Below are 24,340 nucleotides of genomic sequence, written 5' to 3' on the forward strand. Positions count from 1 at the left end.
TATGTGCAAGATAATTAGCAATTGATTGAGGGTTAATGATCCATGCATATGCAGAAACAAGATGGCAAAGCAATATTTTATTTATGATGCGTGTATGTATGAGTTTGAAGTTCATAGCACTTACCTTCAAAAACGGCCAAACTGGAGATTGAATTTCGAGCTAGGGGTGTTACAGATGCTTTGCAATGATCTGGATAGCTTCAATGATGATTATGGAACATGTCTGGATGCTTGGAGTGAACTGAATTCATCTGAGCAAAGCCATGGGAGCCGATCTGCAGTTGCTTGGAGTAAGGATCGAGCTTGATGATTCTGATGTTTTAGGCTATATGTGAGTGTTTGGATAGTTCGTATGTGACATATATGAGGTGTTGGAAGTGTTAGTTTGGACAGAATTGAGCTTAAATGGATTTTGGCATGATAAGGCTCATTTTATGTTCATATGGAGGTTGAAGAGTGATTCTGAGATTTGAGGTGTTTTGGGGTATGTGAGTGAATCAAACAACTTCCATATGATGTTTAGGAAGTGTTAGAAGCAACACTTTGCTCAGAAGTTGCAAGAGATGGAAATTGCAATTCTTCCTCTTTGAAACTCATGAAACTTGCAACTTAAGAAAGAAGAGAGAAAACCTATGATTATGAGGTTTTGGTGTGCTTTGAAGAGTGATTTGAACCTCTATTTATAGGCCAAGGATTCTGAATGCAGAGCTTTGCAAGTTGATCAAAGAATGGTGATTTGGCATTTGGAGATAAAATGGAATCTTTCACATTAAATGCAAGATGGTTAAAACCTAAACCATGGTTAAAATTGGCTATGCTTCTTATCTCTTTCCCATCTGTCTCAAATCAGAAAATATCTTCCAATTATTGCATCTATGCATCATTACTTGGATCATAGACCATATGGTTCAAAACTTTGGCAAAATGACTTGAAATTTCAAGTGAAAATGATCACTAAATGCATAATTCAAAGCCATAGCTATGCTCCACATTTTTTCATGCTCTTGGACATTTTGGAAAGCTCATGTTACACACTTCAAAACCCTAGTTGAAAGTTTCTTCAAGACCTTTAAGGAAATGGGTGAAAAAGATCCATGAACTTTGAAGAAAGTGAGATTTTAAGTGAAATTTTCAAAAGATACCAACTTTGAAGCTCCATATCTCTTAAATAGTTGATCTTTTGGAAAATCATTTTATGTGACAAAGTTGTTTATTGGATCAAAATCTACAACTTTCATGTTGGAAGTTTTTTTCAGTTTGGAGGTGAAATTTTGAGTTATTCCCTTCCAAAGTTTGGAAAAAACCATTGAAAAACACTTAGAATTTTTCTAAGTATGGAAAGTCAAACTTTTGACTTTTTGATTCTTGATTGATTTTCTTGATTTTCCTTGATCAAATGACTTCATATATCATATATTGATGATTTGAAACTTCAAAATTCATGGTTGACAAAAATTTCCAAAAAGTCAATGGTGATCTTGTACAGTTGACTTTTTCAGACGAATCGCGTTTCTGGAGATTTCAAATGAACCAGGCTATCCTCACCAAATGAATGGTATGAATGGATCACATTGAGTTATTGGAGGACCTTGAGCCATTGTTTAAGTTGTGGCACCATGTTCTGATTAAAAAGTCAGTGATTCAGGTGAATTAGGTCAAAAACCCTAATTGTCGACCTGATGAGATTGATGACTATGGATCTTGAATTGAGATGTAATTTCCATTGGGTATTTTCATAGGGATTATTTGAAGATGATTGAAACCTTTGAGTGATCCCCTGGAGGTTTTTAGGGTTTCCCAAATGTGATCCCTGATTTCAGTCCCTGATAGTTCAAAACCCTAATCTGATGATTTGAAATTTCACTATTGATCAATCCTGGTGTAGGAGATGTCCTGAGCCAATGGATTAGGTCAAAATGATGTACTTGGGGTATTGAGGTCATGTCCCAGGTCATTAGGTCAAATCCTGAGTAAAAATTAGGAGTATGCTATCTTCAGTCAAAACCCTAATCTGATCGATTCAGAGCCTTTGAGCTTGTTGAAATGGATTTTTGAGGACCAAATGTTGATTGTTGATGAAGATAGCTCCTTTGAGATGAAGGGAGAACAAAACCCTAATTGATTGTTGCTTGTACTGATGAATAATTTCTTGATTAAACCCTACTGAGCACAAGTAGCAAACACAAGCTATGCAATTTGTTAGAGATGCAAATGATGCATATGCAAATGATATGAGGTGGTATCTTAGTTCAAAAATTGGGGTATGAAAATAATTATTAAGTTGTCAATCCATTAGCTCACATGTTATCTTTAGAAATAGATGTTGATTTTAAGAAAAGGAAGGATTTGATGAGTGTACACATGTGACAAATTTAGGATTTAACTATTAAGAAACCAGTCAATATAAAAGTCTATATGATGTAAACAGTGAGAAAATCAGGTGTTGATATTTTATGCACTGTGATGTATTAATGTAGTTTAATTGTTATCACGGCTTATCTTGTGTAAATTGTTATTTGTTTCTTTTAGTAGTTAGTGTTTAAATAGGATTAGAATGATATGTATTGTTTATTTATTTTGATATGTTTTTTATTGTGCTTGAGTTTATTTCGTTATTACTTTTTTGTAATTGGTCTTTATTTAATTTATATTTTTAACTGTTGTAGTTAAGACAAGTTAGATTCTATTGTGTGTTGTTCAAAAAAAAATCTTTTATCGACCTTTTTGATAATAATGATTTTTTTTTGTAAATTATTAAAATCGTTAGTTAATGTTAAGAGTCCCACATCGGACAATATATGGCCTGAACATGTCCTTATAAGTGGAGGCAATCTTCACCCTACAAGTCGGTTTTGAAGGGTTGAGTTAGGCCCAACCACACTTCTTAACATGGTATCAAGAGCCTCGTTTAAGATCCGGTGAGCCACCTTCTATGGTTTCTGCAATCGGGCCACCCACCATTTATTTCTACGCTCCAGTTACCTAGTCCTGGGCATGAGGGGGTATGTTAAGAGTCCCACATCAGAAAATATATGACCTGAACATGTCCTTATAAGTGGGGGAAATCCTCACCCTACAAGCCAGTTTTGTAAGGTTGAGTTAGGGCCAACCACACTTCTTAACAGCTAACAGGGCGGACTTTACTTTTGTGCAAGGACGCTTAACGATATCTCTGCTTCATTATATTAAAATGATGTGTTAAGCACCTCAGCGGTTAGCTATTAATTTTTTGAAGAACAGGTTGAGATTCGATACATTCTCAAACCAGTTTTTATTATGATTAAAGGGAATAATTGAACTCACATACTCTAAGTTTATTAAAACAACATTTAAAACTAGACCACCCATGCCTATATACAATCGGGTATATAGGTGGATAAGTGGTGTGTCTCCCACAAAGGTGTTGCTCAAAGGAATGTCCTGGAAATTAACAATGCTCCCGACTCGACCCTCCCCCGATTGTTGCGCCAACATCTGGTATCTAGAGCTCCAGTTAATTAATTCAAGGCAAGAAGAATGGCGATGGCAATGAATCATCCGAATGGGAATTTTCTAGCAACACTACCAATTCTGAAAGGAGATAACTATGAGAACTGGTGCAAGCAGATGAAGGTTGTATTCTGTTGTCAAGATCTTTGGGATCTTGTAAAAGAAGGGATAGAATTGCTTGCAGAAGGTGCGAAGGAAGAAGAAAAGGCTTCACATAAAGAATTGAAGAAGAAAGATTATAAAGCTCTCTTTATAATCCATCAATGTCTGAGTCCAGATAATTTTGAAAAGGTTAGTGATATAGAATCTTCAAAAGAAGCTTGGGAGATTCTTGAAAAATCTTTTGGAGGTGCAGAAAAGGTGAAAGAGGTGAGGTTACAAACTCACAAGAGAACATATGAATTGCTTCATATGGAAGATAGCGAAAGCGTAACTGATTTCTTCACTAGGGTTACGAAACTAGTGAATCAAATTAAGACGTGTGGAGAAGTATTAACAACAAGAGTTGTTGTTTCAAAGATCTTGAGGTCGTTGTCCCCTAAGTTCGACCACATCGTGGTAGCCATAGAGGAATCAAAAGATTTGTCGAAATTGACAAAAGAAGAGCTTCAAGGGACGCTTGAATCTCATGAACAACGAATGGTTGAAAGAGCAGCAAGCAAGTCGAAGAGTGATGTGGCTTTACAGGCTCAGTCGGCAAACAAAGGCAAAGGAAGTTGGAATGAAAATAAAGGTAGAGGTGGCTACACCAATTTGACTGGTCGAAGTCAGCAAGAAGGAAATTGGTCGAATCAGAAAAAATCCTTATACCAAAGCAACCAAAGAGGTGGTGTGTAACACCCCATTTTCTACCCGGTAATTATAATAAAATCAGAGTGCCAAAATTTCAAACAATAAAACAGGATGTCACATTTCAACACAAAACAACAAACGTCATGTATTTCATTTATCTTTGATACATAGCATTCGGCATCTACAACTTTAAAATTATAATTCATTCACAACTTTATTCGTTAACTTTTATTCAACTTAAAAACAACTTAAAACAACAGTAGTTAATTCTTATTATTCAACTTGGATTTCAACAGCTATAATAATAATAATAATAATAATACAACAACAAGAGAACAACAAATACAATCATAATCTCATCCCGAGTGCTACGTATCAGAGCAAGACACCAACTCGACTAACAACAACTAAAGGCTTCTTAAAATCACTTCAAACTTCCACCGCTATCTTGAGTACCTGTCCATTTCCCATGGTAGGGAAACATCATTCAGAAGGGGTGAGATATCGAATCAATATAAATAGGCGTATGATAAACAGTATATTAGATCAAAATCATACAACTTCACCACTTCATGTCAGCAACTATAAATAACAACAACAACTTATAACAAAAACATCTCCCAACAATAACAACTTATGGCAACAACAGCTCACAACAACAACACAACGAAAATCAATAAACAACGAATAATAACAATAACTTTAACATGCGACTCAATATGCGACTAAACTATGCAAATGCATGTGGTACCATTTGGAGCAGAACTCCCAACTTAAACAAATGCCAGTTTATTGAGGCATTAACAAGGCATAAGCCTTCAACGTGGTGCCATTAAGGCCAAGGCATAAGCCTTCAACTTTCAACGTGGTGCCATCAAGGCCAACTTAATCATGCAATGTATGCCATGCGACCTCAACTTCAACAACATATACACCACAATGCAACAACAACTTAAATATGCATCAATTGCATCAACTTAACTCAACACTGATCATTCGACCTACAACTTAAACATGTCCATAATTCGGGACGATTCAACTTATTCAACATCGGCCATAGGCCTAGGACTTCATCAACGTATCGACAACAAGTTATAATAACAACAACTCAACAATAACAACATATAAAAAAACAATTCAATTTGATAAACATGGGTTATAATGCCTACAGCTTAATAATGTACATAAACCGGGACAAATCATCATAGTTCCACTTCACCGGCAAATCCATATTTTTATAAGTTCAAAACATCTCTATAAACATTTTTATTAATTCATTCTACATTATTAACTTGTAAAAAGTTATAACGATATATAATTATCACTCGACAGAGTTTTCCAAGGAACTCTAAACAACTCTACAATAATCCCTACAGTTCTAAAGTGCCCAAAGATACTCTACTGACAACTCTTACCTATAAGGGTAACTCTTATGAACATAATTGGCTAATGGTCTGACTCAAGTAATAATAAAACAACTTTAAAGGATCAAATATCTTCAATTTTAATCTTTATAACTTATCAGATTTAACTCTAAACAATTCCAAAGTAACTCTAACAACCCTATTGACAACTCTAACAGGATTGAAAATTAATTTAAATTAACTCTTATCTTTAACTCAAATCTCACAATTATTATTATTATTATTATTATTATTATTATTATTATTATTATTATTATTATTATTATTATTATTATTATTATTATTATTATTATTATTATTATATATACACCTAAGAACGAAATATGCAGTATATACATGGTAATTAAAAGAACTGATGCTAGTATGCTACAATATATAACAAAATTGGATGAACATCTCGCTACAGTACCAAAACAAAATATATCTAACAATTGTTTATCTTACGGTACCGAAGTAAAATTAATATATCTAAAAATTGCTTATCTTACTAAGACATAGGTTGTTTTACTAACATAGAGACACTATCAAAATTGTATGGTTTTATTAGTTTCAAAACATATATATGACGCTACAGTATAAATCTATGTATGATAATAAATTAATTCTATACATAGATGGAAAATAAGTATACCGTAATTATCTATATATTATATATGAACAACATAATTTTTCGCAGGACAACAACTTCAATTTACAGAGAAACGACAAATCGCATAGACAATAATTTATCAGAATCAACTAATTTCATAGAATCAACACAACAAAATCACAATAAATAATCCATGGCATAATTAGTACACCCTAATCCCACATACGGTCTATCATATACCCGGTTATAGAGATTGAACCTCACCCTTACCTTATGGTTTGCAGATTGCCTCTAAAAATCTGATGGAGTGCAAGCCTTTGCCACCGTTCAATCTTCTTCCCGTCAAACTCTCATTCCTCCTGGTCTGCAATTTTTCTTCCACGATCTGTTTTCCCAAAACTTCCAAAACCCTTGTTCCTCTTTTTCTGAAATTGTTTTCACGATCTAAATTGCAACCAACTTACAAACCCTTAATTCCATTATTTATTCTTTTAATTAAATAAATCAAATAATAATAATAATTACAATTATTCCAATAATACTCTTGGGCTTAATATTACACCTCCACATTTCTTCATACCACCCACCACCAAACAAACTTAAATAAATCATAGTCCTCTATAGTAATATTATTTCTAATATTATTCTCCGATTAAACCGACTAATTTCTCGACCATCAATTTAACCGCTCAAAACAACATATAATTCCAATTACGGCCCTTATAAAAATGCCAAAAATTCTAACTTCGACTAATTCCAACAATTAATTCATTATACAATTTAATTAAATAAATAATTAAATTCCGGGTGTTACAACTCTCCCCCACTTAGAATATTTTCGTCCTCGAAAATTCTATCCACCAACTCCAACCTCAACTTCATACCATATCTAGTCTTTGATCCTCAGTTGCGTTTGGCAACACCTCGACTACTACTCTTGTGTAGTAATAACAACTCAACAATATTCAAATCCAATACATGCATGCTAGTACTTCGCGGCCTAACCGTTAGTAACTCATCAGACGTATCAACTTTTTAAGTAGCAATCAACCATATTATACTTATACTCGGTTATACAATCCCACATCATCATCCTGTCAGGTCAATCACATAATAACGCCAAGGTAACCAACTTAATCAACTTCATAATATCTCCGAGTATTACTCATCACTTACGGTAACCAACAATAACATTACTGCAACAACGGCTAAATTATTATAATTCCAACGGAATAGCATAACTCGACTAATAGCCACACCACTCATCATCAACTAACACTTACAAGGTCATCCTATTACAATCGGCACCATTCAAAAGAAAACACAACACTCTGGCACATCACGCTTTAGCCGCGCGACTCTGATCCTCCATCTTAATTCACCGTCCTATTAGAGTTTCTATCAACTTATATGATTCACAAGCTTCGACCAAGCTTCATACTTCCCTCAACATTCACCACTCTACGCACCATCGAGATAGCAAGATAAGTCTATAACATCCAAATACAATTTCCGTCTACTATTAACAAGAGATTAAGGGTGATCAAGTCCTCAATTTGTCAATAGATAGCCGACAATTATAATGGAGTATAACCATCATTACCAACTACAACAACGTCTCTACCTACACCATCAAAAGCATCATAATTCAATATCTTACAAAACCATATGAACCTGCTAACACCGACATCTTACAACTTCATACTACCACACATCCTGTTATAATATCATAACAACATTCCTTAACGCTATCATCGTCAGCACTCCTCATTCTTGAAGTTATGCTCTTTGCACTTCTAATAGCTGCAACAACTCTTATAATCACTTACTAATAATCCATAACAAGGTCTACAATAATCCAACACTTAATCATTGTTCCTTCGTCAACAGTTTACACGATAACTACTCAAACCGCCAACTTCATTTCTTTCCAACATCATCCTGCCACCAATAATTTTTTTTACAGCTGCTGCCACTATTTTAATAAGAAAGTTCATCTCGTTAGCTTTCCAATGCTTCAAACGGAACTCAAATCGGACGTCCAGAACTATAGTTATGAATTTTTGAAGTTTCATAACGATTCAGAAATTTTCCTGCGTTTTGCTTACGGAAATTTCGCTCCAAAACTCATTCTTTTCAACTTAATCACTTTTCAAACAGTCCTTAACACCACTCCTCGTTCCCAAATTTTTTATAACTCGAGAGGCAAATTCTTTCGGCGACTTCAGTTTTCGAAACAACAATCCTCTCTGCAACTTCCAACTAAAACACGTTCGAGAAGCAAAGCTTCTCCCCCACTTCGCTCAAACTAATACCTGCAACAACTAGAAAGCAACAAGTACCGACAGTGTTTCACACACTTGTCGCGTACAGAGGAATAAACAACGTTAGACAACTCTGGCCGGACGGACCGACCTGCTCTGATACCATTTGTAACGCCCCAGACTGCTTTCGGGATGATCGACTGACCCCACAAACCAACACGAGTCTTTTCAGCATGTTTTGACCTCACTCGCACGCTTTCAAGGAAACTTCCCAGAAGGTCACCCATCCCAATACTACTCCAAGTCAAGCACGCTTAACTGTGGAGTTCTTATTGAACGGGCTCCCGAAAAGAAGATGCATCTTGTTGGTATAGGTAGTACCTATCAATCCTTATAAGACATCTTTCAACCATGCATTCTCATCCCTGCACAGCCTCCGGATCCCTCTCATTCCGATGTGGCGACCACCCTAGCCCCCATTGGCCTCAGGTGTTCCATGCGGTGCAACCACCCCTCGCCTTCTTCGGCCTCGGGTGTTACATGCCCACCAGCTTCCGCATGGTTCGTCCTCGAACCACATCGTACTGGGAGAGGTATGGCTCTGATACCACTAATGTAACACCCCATTTTCTACCCGGTAATTATAATAAAATCAGAGTGCCAAAATTTCAAACAATAAAACAGGATGTCACATTTCAACACAAAACAACAAACGTCATGTATTTCATTTATCTTTGATACATAGCATTCGGCATCTACAACTTTAAAATTATAATTCATTCACAACTTTATTCGTTAACTTTTATTCAACTTAAAAACAACTTAAAACAACAGTAGTTAATTCTTATTATTCAACTTGGATTTCAACAGCTATAATAATAATAATAATAATACAACAACAAGAGAACAACAAATACAATCATAATCTCATCCCGAGTGCTACGTATCAGAGCAAGACACCAACTCGACTAACAACAACTAAAGGCTTCTTAAAATCACTTCAAACTTCCACCGCTATCTTGAGTACCTGTCCATTTCCCATGGTAGGGAAACATCATTCAGAAGGGGTGAGATATCGAATCAATATAAATAGGCGTATGATAAACAGTATATTAGATCAAAATCATACAACTTCACCACTTCATGTCAGCAACTATAAATAACAACAACAACTTATAACAAAAACATCTCCCAACAATAACAACTTATGGCAACAACAGCTCACAACAACAACACAACGAAAATCAATAAACAACGAATAATAACAATAACTTTAACATGCGACTCAATATGCGACTAAACTATGCAAATGCATGTGGTACCATTTGGAGCAGAACTCCCAACTTAAACAAATGCCAGTTTATTGAGGCATTAACAAGGCATAAGCCTTCAACGTGGTGCCATTAAGGCCAAGGCATAAGCCTTCAACTTTCAACGTGGTGCCATCAAGGCCAACTTAATCATGCAATGTATGCCATGCGACCTCAACTTCAACAACATATACACCACAATGCAACAACAACTTAAATATGCATCAATTGCATCAACTTAACTCAACACTGATCATTCGACCTACAACTTAAACATGTCCATAATTCGGGACGATTCAACTTATTCAACATCGGCCATAGGCCTAGGACTTCATCAACGTATCGACAACAAGTTATAATAACAACAACTCAACAATAACAACATATAAAAAAACAATTCAATTTGATAAACATGGGTTATAATGCCTACAGCTTAATAATGTACATAAACCGGGACAAATCATCATAGTTCCACTTCACCGGCAAATCCATATTTTTATAAGTTCAAAACATCTCTATAAACATTTTTATTAATTCATTCTACATTATTAACTTGTAAAAAGTTATAACGATATATAATTATCACTCGACAGAGTTTTCCAAGGAACTCTAAACAACTCTACAATAATCCCTACAGTTCTAAAGTGCCCAAAGATACTCTACTGACAACTCTTACCTATAAGGGTAACTCTTATGAACATAATTGGCTAATGGTCTGACTCAAGTAATAATAAAACAACTTTAAAGGATCAAATATCTTCAATTTTAATCTTTATAACTTATCAGATTTAACTCTAAACAATTCCAAAGTAACTCTAACAACCCTATTGACAACTCTAACAGGATTGAAAATTAATTTAAATTAACTCTTATCTTTAACTCAAATCTCACAATTATTATTATTATTATTATTATTATTATTATTATTATTATTATTATTATTATTATTATTATTATTATTATTATTATTATTATTATTATTATTATTATATATACACCTAAGAACGAAATATGCAGTATATACATGGTAATTAAAAGAACTGATGCTAGTATGCTACAATATATAACAAAATTGGATGAACATCTCGCTACAGTACCAAAACAAAATATATCTAACAATTGTTTATCTTACGGTACCGAAGTAAAATTAATATATCTAAAAATTGCTTATCTTACTAAGACATAGGTTGTTTTACTAACATAGAGACACTATCAAAATTGTATGGTTTTATTAGTTTCAAAACATATATATGACGCTACAGTATAAATCTATGTATGATAATAAATTAATTCTATACATAGATGGAAAATAAGTATACCGTAATTATCTATATATTATATATGAACAACATAATTTTTCGCAGGACAACAACTTCAATTTACAGAGAAACGACAAATCGCATAGACAATAATTTATCAGAATCAACTAATTTCATAGAATCAACACAACAAAATCACAATAAATAATCCATGGCATAATTAGTACACCCTAATCCCACATACGGTCTATCATATACCCGGTTATAGAGATTGAACCTCACCCTTACCTTATGGTTTGCAGATTGCCTCTAAAAATCTGATGGAGTGCAAGCCTTTGCCACCGTTCAATCTTCTTCCCGTCAAACTCTCATTCCTCCTGGTCTGCAATTTTTCTTCCACGATCTGTTTTCCCAAAACTTCCAAAACCCTTGTTCCTCTTTTTCTGAAATTGTTTTCACGATCTAAATTGCAACCAACTTACAAACCCTTAATTCCATTATTTATTCTTTTAATTAAATAAATCAAATAATAATAATAATTACAATTATTCCAATAATACTCTTGGGCTTAATATTACACCTCCACATTTCTTCATACCACCCACCACCAAACAAACTTAAATAAATCATAGTCCTCTATAGTAATATTATTTCTAATATTATTCTCCGATTAAACCGACTAATTTCTCGACCATCAATTTAACCGCTCAAAACAACATATAATTCCAATTACGGCCCTTATAAAAATGCCAAAAATTCTAACTTCGACTAATTCCAACAATTAATTCATTATACAATTTAATTAAATAAATAATTAAATTCCGGGTGTTACATGGTGCTGCAGGTACAGGAAGAGGTGGTGGTCGAAAGCCTGATAAAAGTCACATACAATGTTTTAATTGTCAGAAGTATGGTCACTATTCTACAAAGTGTGCCGAAAAGAATAAGAATCAAAAAGTGACGCAAATTTTGCAAAACAAGAAGAAGAAGAAGAAGAAGAGATGTTGCTGATGGTCACAACAGAAGATGAAGTTGGAACACTGCAGAACAGAAAATCAGATTGCAAGTCAAAATGTTCAAAAGACTAAGAGCTATGATGAACATAGATATCTTAGACACAATGAATTAGGTGGTGTGTTAAATTATAATTCCTTGTGTCGAAAAGATTTTATTTTGTGTCGAAGTGTGTAACAGTTTATTACACAAATAGTGTGTAACAGTTTGGTACACATAAATTTGTTTTAGATCTAGATAGATTTGATTTAGATTTAAAATATATTAGATTTGATTTAGTTCCAAAATAGATATTTTGGGCTTTTATAGTTTTGGGCTTTGGCTTAGGGAGAAAGCTAACCTAAATCTATAAATAGGGAGTAACCCTCATTATTTGTAATCAAGTCATTAACCTGTATTCACAGAAGTTGCACTTGCAAGTGAATAACAGAATTTCCACAGATTGTGGGCAGAGAAAAACTATGCAGAAAATACTTTCTTCTTCTCTTTTAATTTCCGCAAACCCTAATCCTACTTTTGTTCTTATTTTCTTCATTGTCATCTTTAACGATAAGGAATTACTCAAAGGTTTGAGAGTCTAATTCCAACAAAAACAACAACAACAACAAATAAATCTTTAGGGTTTAGGATCTTAACAACAACATCAACAACATAAAACCTAACATATCTCAACGACCCCAACAACATAACTGTTACATACATGGTGGAGATATTTTACGTATCAAAAATGTTTGAGTTTCTTCTTTTCTTCTTACAAATACCGTTCAAGTTCCTTATTCGAATTTCCTTGCTTCAAACAAGGTGGAGAAGATGCGAGAGTCTGGTCTCGTTTGTTAAATAACCAGTTGAAGAAGATACGATGGTGAAGATATGGAGATGATGTGATGTTTTCATATTCAGGTTTAGTGCCAGAGTCGTTATTGGAGATGATAAATTTCGTTAGGACTCTAATATTTTATTTGTAAGAGCTGAATGTGGTATTCGTAAGAGAAAACTGAAGAAACAAGTAATTCCTTTGTTTTTTGAATAACAGCAAAACATTTTCCCAATGCGCCAGATTTTTAACAATTTTTTAAAACAAAAGAGTCTAACATTTCACCACGGTTGCAAAATTCAACCGTGAGCAATAATGGTTTGGTTTTAACTTAAAAATAAAATAAAAAAGAAAGGTTCTTCTTTAATGATAAATAAATCATAAACTTGCTAGCGCCAACACTTGAACTGTCTGGTTTAATTTTTCACCAAAGTTGGGAAATTACAACTGTGGGGAAGTTTAATTTTTCACCAAAGTTGGGAATTACAACCGTGGCGTTGACACTTTAATTTTTCACGAATGGGGCTTTTTATAACGGTGGTGAAAGCTTCGTCAGAGTATGTATTATTTGTTGTAGTGATTATAATGAATACTTTATTTTTGTATTGTTCAAGATTTAGATATTTAATGATCAAATATTCTTAGATGATAACTTATATGACATGTGTCTAAAATGGACAACTTGTTTTCTTGAGATTTATGAGAGTCATTAGATCTGAATGTATTGTAAGTTATTTGAAAATGTATTCTTCTAGATATAATTTTGCGAATGCAACATAGAGAGCGACGAAGAGTTACGATAGAAGTAGTTACTTATGATTAAACCTTTAGTTTGAGGTTTTAGTTATATTTGTTTTAGTTTCCTTTGTTAAAAGAGAAAACTTTAGTCTTCAAAGTGACTTACTCCTAAACAATAGTAACTAGACTTTGAGCTGCGCGTTGCACGGTGAAAAGTATATTTATTTATATATTTTAAAAAGTATTCTAATCTATAATAATAATTAGAAGGACAATAATTTCAATTAATATATTAGAATAGAATATTTTTTAGTAAAATAGGAATTTTTGAAATAATATATTTAAATTATAATTTATAACTTTAATAACAAGTAACTACTATAATAATTAATTATCCATTATTGAAAAAATTAAGATGAATTCAAAAGACACACTAATTAATATGATATTTCAATTACAGATACAAGAAGAAATTATGGATTATTTAAAATAAAAAAATTCTTTCAAAATATAAAGATAAATGCAAACTATCCTTGACAATATAATTAATTTAAATTGTATACACGAGATTATGCAAGTAAATCAATATTTTATATAAAAAAGTTATTTATGAAAATATATTATAAATTCATTTAAAGTTCCAATCTAAAGATTTTTTCGGTTTTCCATTGACATAGATTTCTTCATCACGATCGATAGCGTGTAGTGTTCCAATGATATCTGAAAAGAAACCACAAATATTATCATGCTATTTTAATTTAATTTATTTAATTTGTTAAGGAATACTCATCAGATAGATTTTTTTTTTGTCGCCTAATCTTTCTGATAGTAATTCAGATGAAGCAAAGTCAAAGTAATGATGTTGAATGAGAATATCTGAATCTTGTATTTTTGTTACCGTAGTTGTTGTAAGAAACCATGACTTTTTTGTTCCTTTTATTGGTTCGTAAATATCATTTGCCGATGATATTTTCAAATTTTTTATGAGATATATATATTTCCTTCTTGTATAAGACTTTTAAAAATGGGTATGAGCTCATGTCTAATTGCCGCATGCATGGGTGTTTCCTGTGTAAATGACATGACAATAATTTAATATTCTGTATAATTATTATTTTTGACAAAATCAAATTTTTCTAAATTTTAAGAATTATTATAATTTTTGAGTAAAATATTATAATATATATATATATATATATATATATATATATATATATATAAGATAAAATAACATGTCTATTATAAATAAAAAAATATTAGATAAAAAAGTTATATTGTATATCTTTTCATCTAGCATAACCATTTTTAAAAATATATGATCCTTTGATACATCAATCATCACGATTACCGTTAACTTCTTGAAAGTAATTGTAATCTATATAGATGTGTTTTTAGTTTAGTACACCCATATGTTAATTTGCAATTGTATTATAGTAAAAGGTAATAATATCGATTATGATTGTTGTGTATAAATAACAGTTATATCAAATCAATTATTAATTTGAGAATGTATTATTTGTTGTAGTGATTATAATGAATACTTTATTTTTATATTGTTCAAGATTTACATATTTAATGATCAAATATTCTTAGATGATAACTTATATGACATAGAGAGCGACGAAGAGTTACAATAGAAATAGTTACTTATGATTAACCCTTTAGTTTGAAGTTTTAGTTATATTTGTTATAGTTTCCTTTGTTAAAAGAGATAACTTTAATCTTCAAAGTAACTTACTTCTAAACAATAGTAATCTTATGATTAAGAGCAAAATGCATAATTTACATATTTTCAGTTGTTTGTTAGAAAATCAACACGAGAATAAAGTAAGTGTAATAGAGATGAAGATGTTGCGTTGAATGTAAAGACTAGGCAATATACGATTATAAATGACAATATTAAAGAGAGTATTGTGGTAACACCTATAATAAAAAAAGATGGAGTATAATAGATTTAGATGGTTTGAACATCTGAAATGTAGAACGCACATGCCTTGATTAACACTTTATTCATACAAAAAAATAACAATAAAACAAGTGAACAAATAGCCTTATTCTAATTGCATACTAATCTTACTAGGATAAACCATTATGCATAACTCATCATGGCTAGATTACATAAAAATTGATGAAACAAGCATAAAGAAAACATGGAAGAAAATACAACAAAACAAGCATAATAATAATACATAGCACTCTGCAATGCTAAAGACCCACGAAGCTTGCTAAACCTCGTCGATGGGGAGATTCTTATCACGAGAACACTTATAGGTAATAACCATTTCCATTATCTCGTCACAATGTGGACACCTAATAGTGTCTGGGTTTTTTCGGCCAAAATTATAAATCTCAAGGTTAGAGCAAATATACTCCTTTGTTGCAGCAACAGCAACCTCTTGATGGTATTTTGTAAATGCGGTATTAAAGCCATCATTCACCGCTGAATCCCTCCATGTTTTAATTTCATCAATTGTTTTGGAAATTGTAGTCTCATGACCAACAACACTCACATTATTGCCTTTGATTACAACTGCCCACCCAGTCTCATTCTTGTAAGAAAGCAACTTCTCAACCTGTAGTTTTACATCACTTGGTTCCTCGTGCATTTTGATGACAACCAAACTCTCTACCTTTTTCCAAAATTTGGTAACCATAGTTTTCTCTTGGCTCTCCAAGGAAAACACCTCAATTGAAGTATTTGTTTCCTTAATAGTGGTTTCATACTCACTAATTTTTTCAGTCCATTTAGTATTTTTACCTCCATAAATGATGACAGACTTTTCCTCCTCCTTCATTTTTCAAAGGAAACATGAAATTTATTAGTCATATAAGATATATTTATACTATTTACTAGTACACATGGATAGTATAAAAAAAATACATACCCATTTAATATCTATTGTAATGTCAACCACCAGAGTATCAACAAAGTCCCACACTGATGTTGGCTTCATTGTATCTTGTTTGCATTTAGAGAAAGGGAAGCCTCTTATTCCCCAAACTTGAATCATATGATAAGCATTTTGATGTAGAATCTTTCCTTGTGGGCTCAACACAACAACCAGAGGCTTCTGCTTGAAATGCAATTCCTTCCTTATGTATTTGATGCCTGTTATAGGTTGAAAGTGATGCAACACATACCAAGGCATCTTGGACTTCCAATAATCAAATTTTTCAATCAGCTTATCATCCCATTTCTCCACAATGGGAACCCACAGAATCACGTGTTGGTTTCCTTTTTTCTTTATATATTCATGAATCAGAATCAACATTGAGATGTCTTCTTGGTTGATTTCCAGGGTTGTAATCAACAAAAGGACATCCTTCTTCTTCAACACGTCAATTTCAACCTGTCGTTTAATTACAAAACATATATCATCATTTCAACATATTCTAAATATATACTTATTAAGCAATTTATAAAGATATACTAACCAGCTTTTCTTCAGAACCATCATAGATGATGGGTCCTTTTGGAATGAATTTCCAGAAAAACAACACCTTAAGTACTTCGGTAATTTCCGTTGGGATTTGAAAGAGTCTGTTGAGTAACTTGTTATACTCAGCTTCACCTGATGGAATTTTAAAAAAATAATCCGTCAATACTAACATTTGGGGTTGACAAAACAAAAACATATAAATAACTAAAGTGTGGTGGAAAACTAATTATTACGAATCTGTATATCGCAATGGAACAGGTGCTTCTCCAAATTGTTGATTATTATGTTAATCGCTTGACCAGAATGAGATAAGTCCGACCTCTTTTCCCTGAAAATAAAATATTAATTACTAGTAGTAACCAGCTAAATTAATAATTATGTATGTATGTATGTATGTACAAGCTAGGTTTCAATAATAATAATATTAATGCTTACGAATCAGTAGTGAGACATTCAATCTGTGTAACAATTGCAACAATGGTGTTGATAACCCAAAAGACACCAACTGGGATTTGTTCCAAAGCCGGTGCAAGAGCTGGCACTTCCCTGATGTCATGACATGAGTTGAGTCTTTTCAACTCAAGCATGATATCAACCAATTTCAAAGTTTTCTTGACCAGATTGTTGAGTTCCGAAATTGCAGTGATGTGTTTTTTGAGGGATTCAGGTTTTGTGAGTTGAGGCACTAGCTTGATTATGCCTAATGACTTTGCAAGTGGTTGTGCTGGAAGATATTGTGATAGCCAGAACTCTCCATATTCAATAGAAAAAGCAGAAAGAGTAAGCACTGCTTTTGAAATCCATGAATAGTTTGACAACTTGCTTAAGATTGCTAGTGTTGTTTCGTATGCTATTTCTGCACCTGGACCCTTGCATGCCATCTGCCACCATCATATTCATACAATACAATTAATTATACACTTCCATTCCATGTTAACTAATTATGATGAGTTCATATTGAAAATGAAATAGTATATAAAAAATAGAGACCTCCGAATTAATTTTCTTCAAAATACACAAGGGTGATTTGAAGCTAGCAGGGGTCATAATGTTGTTATCAAAAAATTGCTCCTCACTTGCTTGATTTCCCTGTAATTAATAATCAAACAAATATATATAATTACAACAAGTGCATATATATATAGGTATCAAAGAATTATAATTACTAATTGAAAATAAAAATCATGACACACATACATGCACAACGTTATCAACCACATTGGTTGAACACGTAAGGATGTTCCTAGCAATCTTGAACAGAGATTCAGCATCAAACTTTGTGTCACTATACACGTGAGTTGAACAAATCACCTCCAAAATATCATTCTCAGGCATGGTTGATGGGTTACGGGCAACAACAAGAGGCTTTTTATAGTTTATGACTGTCATTGCTAATGTAGTAGTATTACTATGGTTTTGATTGTGTTTTGTGTGGTTTCCTTAACCCCTATTTATAGCCTTCACATCGACAACGTTTTCTTTTTTAACTAAACTACTTGCATGCCGATACTAATATTTTATATTGACCTCTACGTATATAATTCAGATGGATGCTTCAAGTCCTCTCTTAATAATTATTTTTTCAAATCCAACTATTCAACTTCCCACTCCTAATTAATAATTATATATTTCTCACTTGTGTCATGAAATATTGCTTTACATCAGAGTTTTTTTAGCATTTGTATGTGAACCTCAAAGTGAGGGCCCTCACTTCAATTTTAGGTACTATTGATTTTAAATGTCATTTATCCCAATTGATAGCGCAGTTAAAAATATTTCAAGAATTGAATCGAACTGTCGAACTGAATCGTAATTTAAAATAATCGAATTGTTATATTAGATTAGTGACTATGGGCAAACAGTTCTAAAACTGAGCCATAACTAAAATCGAATCGAACAGAAACTAAACCCAAACCAAATTAAAACTGAAAATAAACAATGCTTAAAACAAATTAAATTTAAAAAAAAAATTGAAAAATAGTTTAACGGTTCGGTTTTTTGATAAACGGTTTGGTTTGGAAAAAATTGTCTTCTAACGGTTCGGTATGATTTGGATTTCGAAACGGTATACCAAACCAATAATTTAATTCGGTTGGGTTTAATTGTCACTGTGCGAGATAAGGCATCTTTCATGCTTGGTATGTTGATGTGTTGTGTAGTTGTATTAGCTCTCTTTGCCTTGTGACACTAATATTTTCAATGTTTTACCGTTAAAATGACAAATGGGAACATAATGACAAAGATTTTGGATAGGAAATTAGTTAGGTTCACCGATCTTGTAGTCATGGTCCAAATTGATGATGATGATGAGTTGAATAAATGACATGTTATCTCCGCGGGAGGGATTAGTTGCGAGAGGCAATAACATATATAAGTGATTTTATTACACTACAAAAAATATGCTCTTCAGCGACGTGGAAGACACGTCGCAACACCTAAAATCACGTCACAATCAAAACATAGCGACGTGGATTCCTATGTCGTAGGAGCACGTGTGGCAAAGCAATAGCGACGTGGAAATCACGTCAGAAGGTAGCGACATGATTTCAACGTCGCAAATAACTTACATGGAGAACATGTCCCTGCACACAGAGCAGGTGTGGCAGGCTTATAATTTGACTTTAGTAGCGACGTGGAAACCACGTCAGAATGTAGAGACGTTGGTTTCACGTCGCAACCTTTAATGTTTTTTTTTAAAATTAAATACAGACGCAGATAATTGTGTTTATATATAATAAATTAATTAATTAATATAATTAATATTTAAATATAATAAAATTTATATAATAAAATCTTATAAAATAAATTCATATAATAAATTTTATATAATAAATTCAATTAAATAAAACTAAAAATTTAAAACTAATATTTTAATGAATTAAAATGTAAAATAAGTTGCATAAATATAAATTTAAAAACAAATGAAATACAAAATATTTTTAGGAGGCATCATCATAATTCGGAAAATAATACCTTCACAAACATAACCATACTAAGAAATACACTTTTTTGACATCTATATCATATAATATGGTATCATCGTTAATAACAACATATAATAATAATTTGATTGCTTTAAGAGAATTTCTCATTGCACTCATATATGGTGAAAAATACTCCTGAAATTTAAATTTCCAAAATGTCTTTTAGATATGCATATTTTTTTCTTTAACAACTAGAGATATATTCAATAAGAGCAAAGAAGTTCTCAAAAACCACAAACAAAGTTTACACGGTCAAGAGACCGGAACAAAAATTACACGCCAATTGCAATTTAGGACAAGTAAAAATTAGGATTTCTACTAAACTCATAAAAATTGCAATTGGGTTGCCTAATTTTCCCGACAAAAGACCACTTTCAAACTAAAACATTCACGCTCCACACGATATCGGAAACATTCCACGTATATTTCCTAAAAACTATACAGTTTATAGTCGTCCACATAACCCAACAATTAGCCATCCAAGCCACTCCTTCTTTTCCTTTTCTAACTAAATTGTTACTCCCTTCGCTGCACCAGTGTAAAAAAGACTCTTTGAAATTTTCTTTTTTATGAGCTTCCACTCCCATCCATTCAGCCACATCTCTCCAGACTAGTTCCGCGGCTGAGCACGACAGAAAGCTATGCAAGGTAGATTCTTCGTTGTTGCCACAGAAAACACATGAAGAGTTAGAGTAAGGCATAATACCTCTTTTTGTAAGCGCTTGTCTCGTCGGGATTTTGTTTATGAATAATCTTCATCCAAACACTTTGATCTTTATGAGGACTGCTATCTTCCACAGTTTTTTGAAAGCTATATCAAATCTTCCTTTCGGTCCAAACGGAACACGTACATTACACATGATAGTTGCGCATGATTTTACTGAATATGCCTCATGTTTCTCTGCAAGCCACCGAACCTGGTCTTTGCTCTGCTGGATCAGATGTTGCTGCTCCAAGGCCATATGTAACAGCTGCAAATCTGATGTTGTTTGCTGGCTGGGAATGTTGGCATCTGGATTGCCAAAGTCCGACCACAACCACCGGCCGCCTCGCCAACCTCCCATAGCCGGTATAGACACCACCTGCAAAATAGAAGCTGAAAACAGGTTAGGGAAAGCCTCTCGCAACGCTCCCTGGTACGTCCAGGCAGTATGCTAAAACGATGTCTGATGCCTGTTGCCCATCTTCACCTTGCAATACGAAGGGAAATCCATCAACCTATCAATAGACAGTAAGTCTGTCCACCAAGAAGAGCAATGAACAACACCCTTAGATTTTCCTTCTCCACATGTCACCCTTAAGTTTATGTCTCTGTATCTCGCCTTTAATAAGTCATGCCATAAGGATTCGGATTCCACCAATATTCTCCATTTCCATTTGTTTAATAAAGCCATGTTAAAGTCTTTGATTATTCTAACTCCCAAACCTCCTTTTTCCTTTGGAAGACACACCTCATCCCATCTCGCCCAATGGATGCACCTCTTTCCTTCCGTTCCCCCCCCCCCATAAAAAATTGCTTTGAATTTTTTCCATCTCTTTTATCACCTTCTTTGGTGATTTGTAAAATGATAAGGTGAAGATTGCCGAACTTCCCAAGACCAATTTTATAAGCGTTAGTCTCCCTCCTATGCTAAGAAACTTACTTTTCCATGAAGCCAATCGTTTTTTCATCTTCAAAATCAAAGGTTTCCATGTTTCCACTCTCTTCGGGTTGCTACCAACACCAATACCTAAGAACGTGAAAGCCTTTTCCTCCTTTCTACATGCTAAGAAATTAGTTGCCATATCCATAAAATTGTTGCTTATGTTTACTCCGATTAGCTTACTTTTGTGAAAGTTTATTCCTAACCCTGATATCATCTCAAATCCCCTTAGAACTGATTTAATTGCCCAAATGTGAGACCAACTTCCATCCCCTACCATAAGCGTGTCGTCGGCAAATTGAAGAACATCTATGAAACAAGTTCCTTTAATCAAGAAACCTACATAGTCTCCATTCGTCACTGCTCTATTCACTAGACATTTTAATCCTTCCACTATAATAACTAAAAGAAACGGCAAAATTAGATCTCCTTTCCTCAAGCCCCTTTCCACTCTAAACTCTTTCGTAGGGCTTCCATTAACCAACACAGACATATTGCTAGTAAAAATCAATGCGTCTATCCATTTCAACCATCTACCACCAAATCCTAACTTTGTCATCATGACCAGCGTCAAAGGCTGGACTACCTTCAAAAGTTCCACCTTTAGAGTCATGGTTACCACCAGAAACATGATCATCTCCATAAGATTTTCCTCCAAAAACTACGTCTTCAGAGTTTTCCCTTCCAGAAGCATGATCACCATCAGATTCTAGACCATCGTCAAAATCTAGATCAGAATCAAATTCACCATCTGACTCATCTTCAGAGTCTCCTTCTTCTTCCTCCTCAGAGTCACCTTCAGACTCTGACTCACCTTCAGAACTTTCAAGTTTTGACTTATCTTCAGAACCTTCAGGTTTTGATTTATCTTCTGATTCTCCTTCAGACTCAGAATCACCTTCGAATTCTAACTTGTCTTCAGCTTCAGAGTCATCTTCTGACTCTGGCTCATCTTCAAAAACCTCAGATTCTGACTCTTCTTCAAAATCTTCAAAGTCATCTTTTGATTCAGAATCATATAAAAACCCTCCTTTAGCATATTCAGAGTTAACTTCTTCCCCTTCAGAGTCAGAAAACGACAAACTCACAGGTTCCTCATCAGATCCATAAGCCATTAATAGCATGTGTTCATCATCAGAATCTCCTCTGGCTATTTTAGCTTCTTCTTTGTTTGACTAACAATCTTTAGCAAAGTGGTGAAACCTATTGCAATAGTAATACTGAACCATTCTCTTATCATATTTCTCCTTTCCCTTCTGATGTTTCTCATCATTAGAATAAAAGACTTCTGACTTCTGAGACCTACCATGTCTTTTCTGTTTCTGGTCCTTTTTAACAAAAGAAGCTTTCAGAGCCTACTCAACTTCCCTCTTAGAAGTTCTTTCAATCAAACGCAACTCTTGCGCCTCTAGACTGCTTTGCAAATCTTTTATTCTCATGGTGTCCAGATATTTAGAATGTTCAATTGCTACAACAATGTAATCAAATTGAGGAGTAAGAGACCTCAATATCTTCTCCATGATTACCTGTTCAGCAAGGGTTTCTCCACAAGCTTTCATCTCATTAGTGACCACAATCACTCTGGATATGTACTTAGAAAACTTCTCGTTATCCTTTAAGTTGAGATTCTCATACTGCTTTCACAGGGACTGAAGCTTGAACTTCTTCACTGATGCGTCATCACCGTAACACCTAACCAGTGTATCCCATGCAGCCTTCGCTGTCGTCGAATTAGCGATTTTCTCAAACACATTCACATCCACACACTGATGGATGTAGAACAATACCTTATGATCTTTCTTCCTCAATTCACGCTGAGAATTTCTCTGTGCATCAGTTTGTTCCTCCGTCACATCTGCTACATCCGGAACAAAACCTTTGGTAACAAGCTCAAGAACATCTTGAGCACCGAACAACACACGCATTTGAATAATCACCTATTCCAGTTCTTTCCATCAAGCACCTGAAGTTTTGTGTTCAAATTACTTCCACTCAATTTAACCTTGTGCAAGTCACTCAAATCTCATCAACACAGTATTCCCAATCCCTCTGAATCAGAAAATGTGATTTTATTTCGATTTTGTTCAAGATTCAACACGAATACAAGAACCAAAATCAATCACACAACGCCTCACTGTTTCATTCACGATAATGAAGGAAAATTTTTAACTATACCCCATGGATCACTCACCCACCTGCGAATTGGCAAAACTGTTCTCCAGCTTTCGTAGATGCATCTCCGGAAGCACCATTTTTTGTTAAACGTTGTTTTGTTCCGTATATGCACATACGAAAGATTCCGTAGATGCATCTACGAAAGCAATTGACGTTTAAATCGCATCAGACCTTTCCCCTCCCTCATTCTTCACATTTCTCTTCTTCAACTCATACTCTCTCAACTACTCTCTCAACCCCAAAAATTAAACTTCCTCAATAGTGAATTTCTTTCTCCCGACTTCGGTCGACATTGTCAACATCAACTATCAACATATTCCATCAAGTTCAGAACTCTATTTAATCGGTAAGTTTTCAAATTTTAGAGTTATTTTTTAGTATCTGTAAAATTGAGTTAGAATTCAA

At 33.7% G+C, this 24,340-nt stretch overlaps 2 protein-coding genes across 2 annotated transcripts; both read right to left on the bottom strand.

The window, feature by feature from the left end:
• Positions 1-15,918: 15,918 nt before the first annotated feature.
• LOC131655646 (protein SIEVE ELEMENT OCCLUSION B-like) lies at positions 15,919-18,543 on the bottom strand. The gene is made up of 7 exons (XM_058925485.1): positions 18,331-18,543; positions 18,124-18,222; positions 17,569-18,014; positions 17,367-17,461; positions 17,129-17,265; positions 16,579-17,043; positions 15,919-16,482 (listed from the first exon to the last, which is right to left on the bottom strand). The coding sequence occupies exons 1-7, from the start codon at positions 18,520-18,522 to the stop codon at positions 15,919-15,921; spliced, it is 1,998 nt and encodes a 665-aa protein (XP_058781468.1). The 5' UTR covers positions 18,523-18,543.
• A 3,750-nt stretch (positions 18,544-22,293) lies between these two features.
• LOC131655657 (uncharacterized) lies at positions 22,294-22,875 on the bottom strand. The gene has a single exon (XM_058925494.1). It carries the CDS (start codon positions 22,873-22,875, stop codon positions 22,294-22,296), a length of 582 nt encoding a protein of 193 aa, XP_058781477.1.
• Between the last annotated feature and the right edge of the window lie 1,465 nt (positions 22,876-24,340).

The sequence above is a fragment of the Vicia villosa genome, linkage group LG1 (assembly GCF_029867415.1).
Source record: "Vicia villosa cultivar HV-30 ecotype Madison, WI linkage group LG1, Vvil1.0, whole genome shotgun sequence".
NCBI lineage: Eukaryota > Viridiplantae > Streptophyta > Magnoliopsida > Fabales > Fabaceae > Vicia > Vicia villosa.

What these genes read in the sequence shown, in the direction of transcription:
- LOC131655657 (XM_058925494.1), bottom strand. Translation starts at nt 22,875, where the DNA reads ATGGCTTATGGATCTGATGAGGAACCTGTGAGTTTGTCGTTTTCTGAC.
- LOC131655646 (XM_058925485.1), bottom strand. Translation starts at nt 18,522, where the DNA reads ATGACAGTCATAAACTATAAAAAGCCTCTTGTTGTTGCCCGTAACCCA. An exon ending in GAATGTCTCACTACTGATTC is followed by an intron (nt 17,462 to 17,568) that starts GTAAGCATTAAT and finishes TTTTATTTTCAG; the next exon opens with GGAAAAGAGGTCGGACTTAT. An exon ending in ATGGTTCTGAAGAAAAGCTG is followed by an intron (nt 17,044 to 17,128) that starts GTTAGTATATCT and finishes ATTAAACGACAG; the next exon opens with GTTGAAATTGACGTGTTGAA.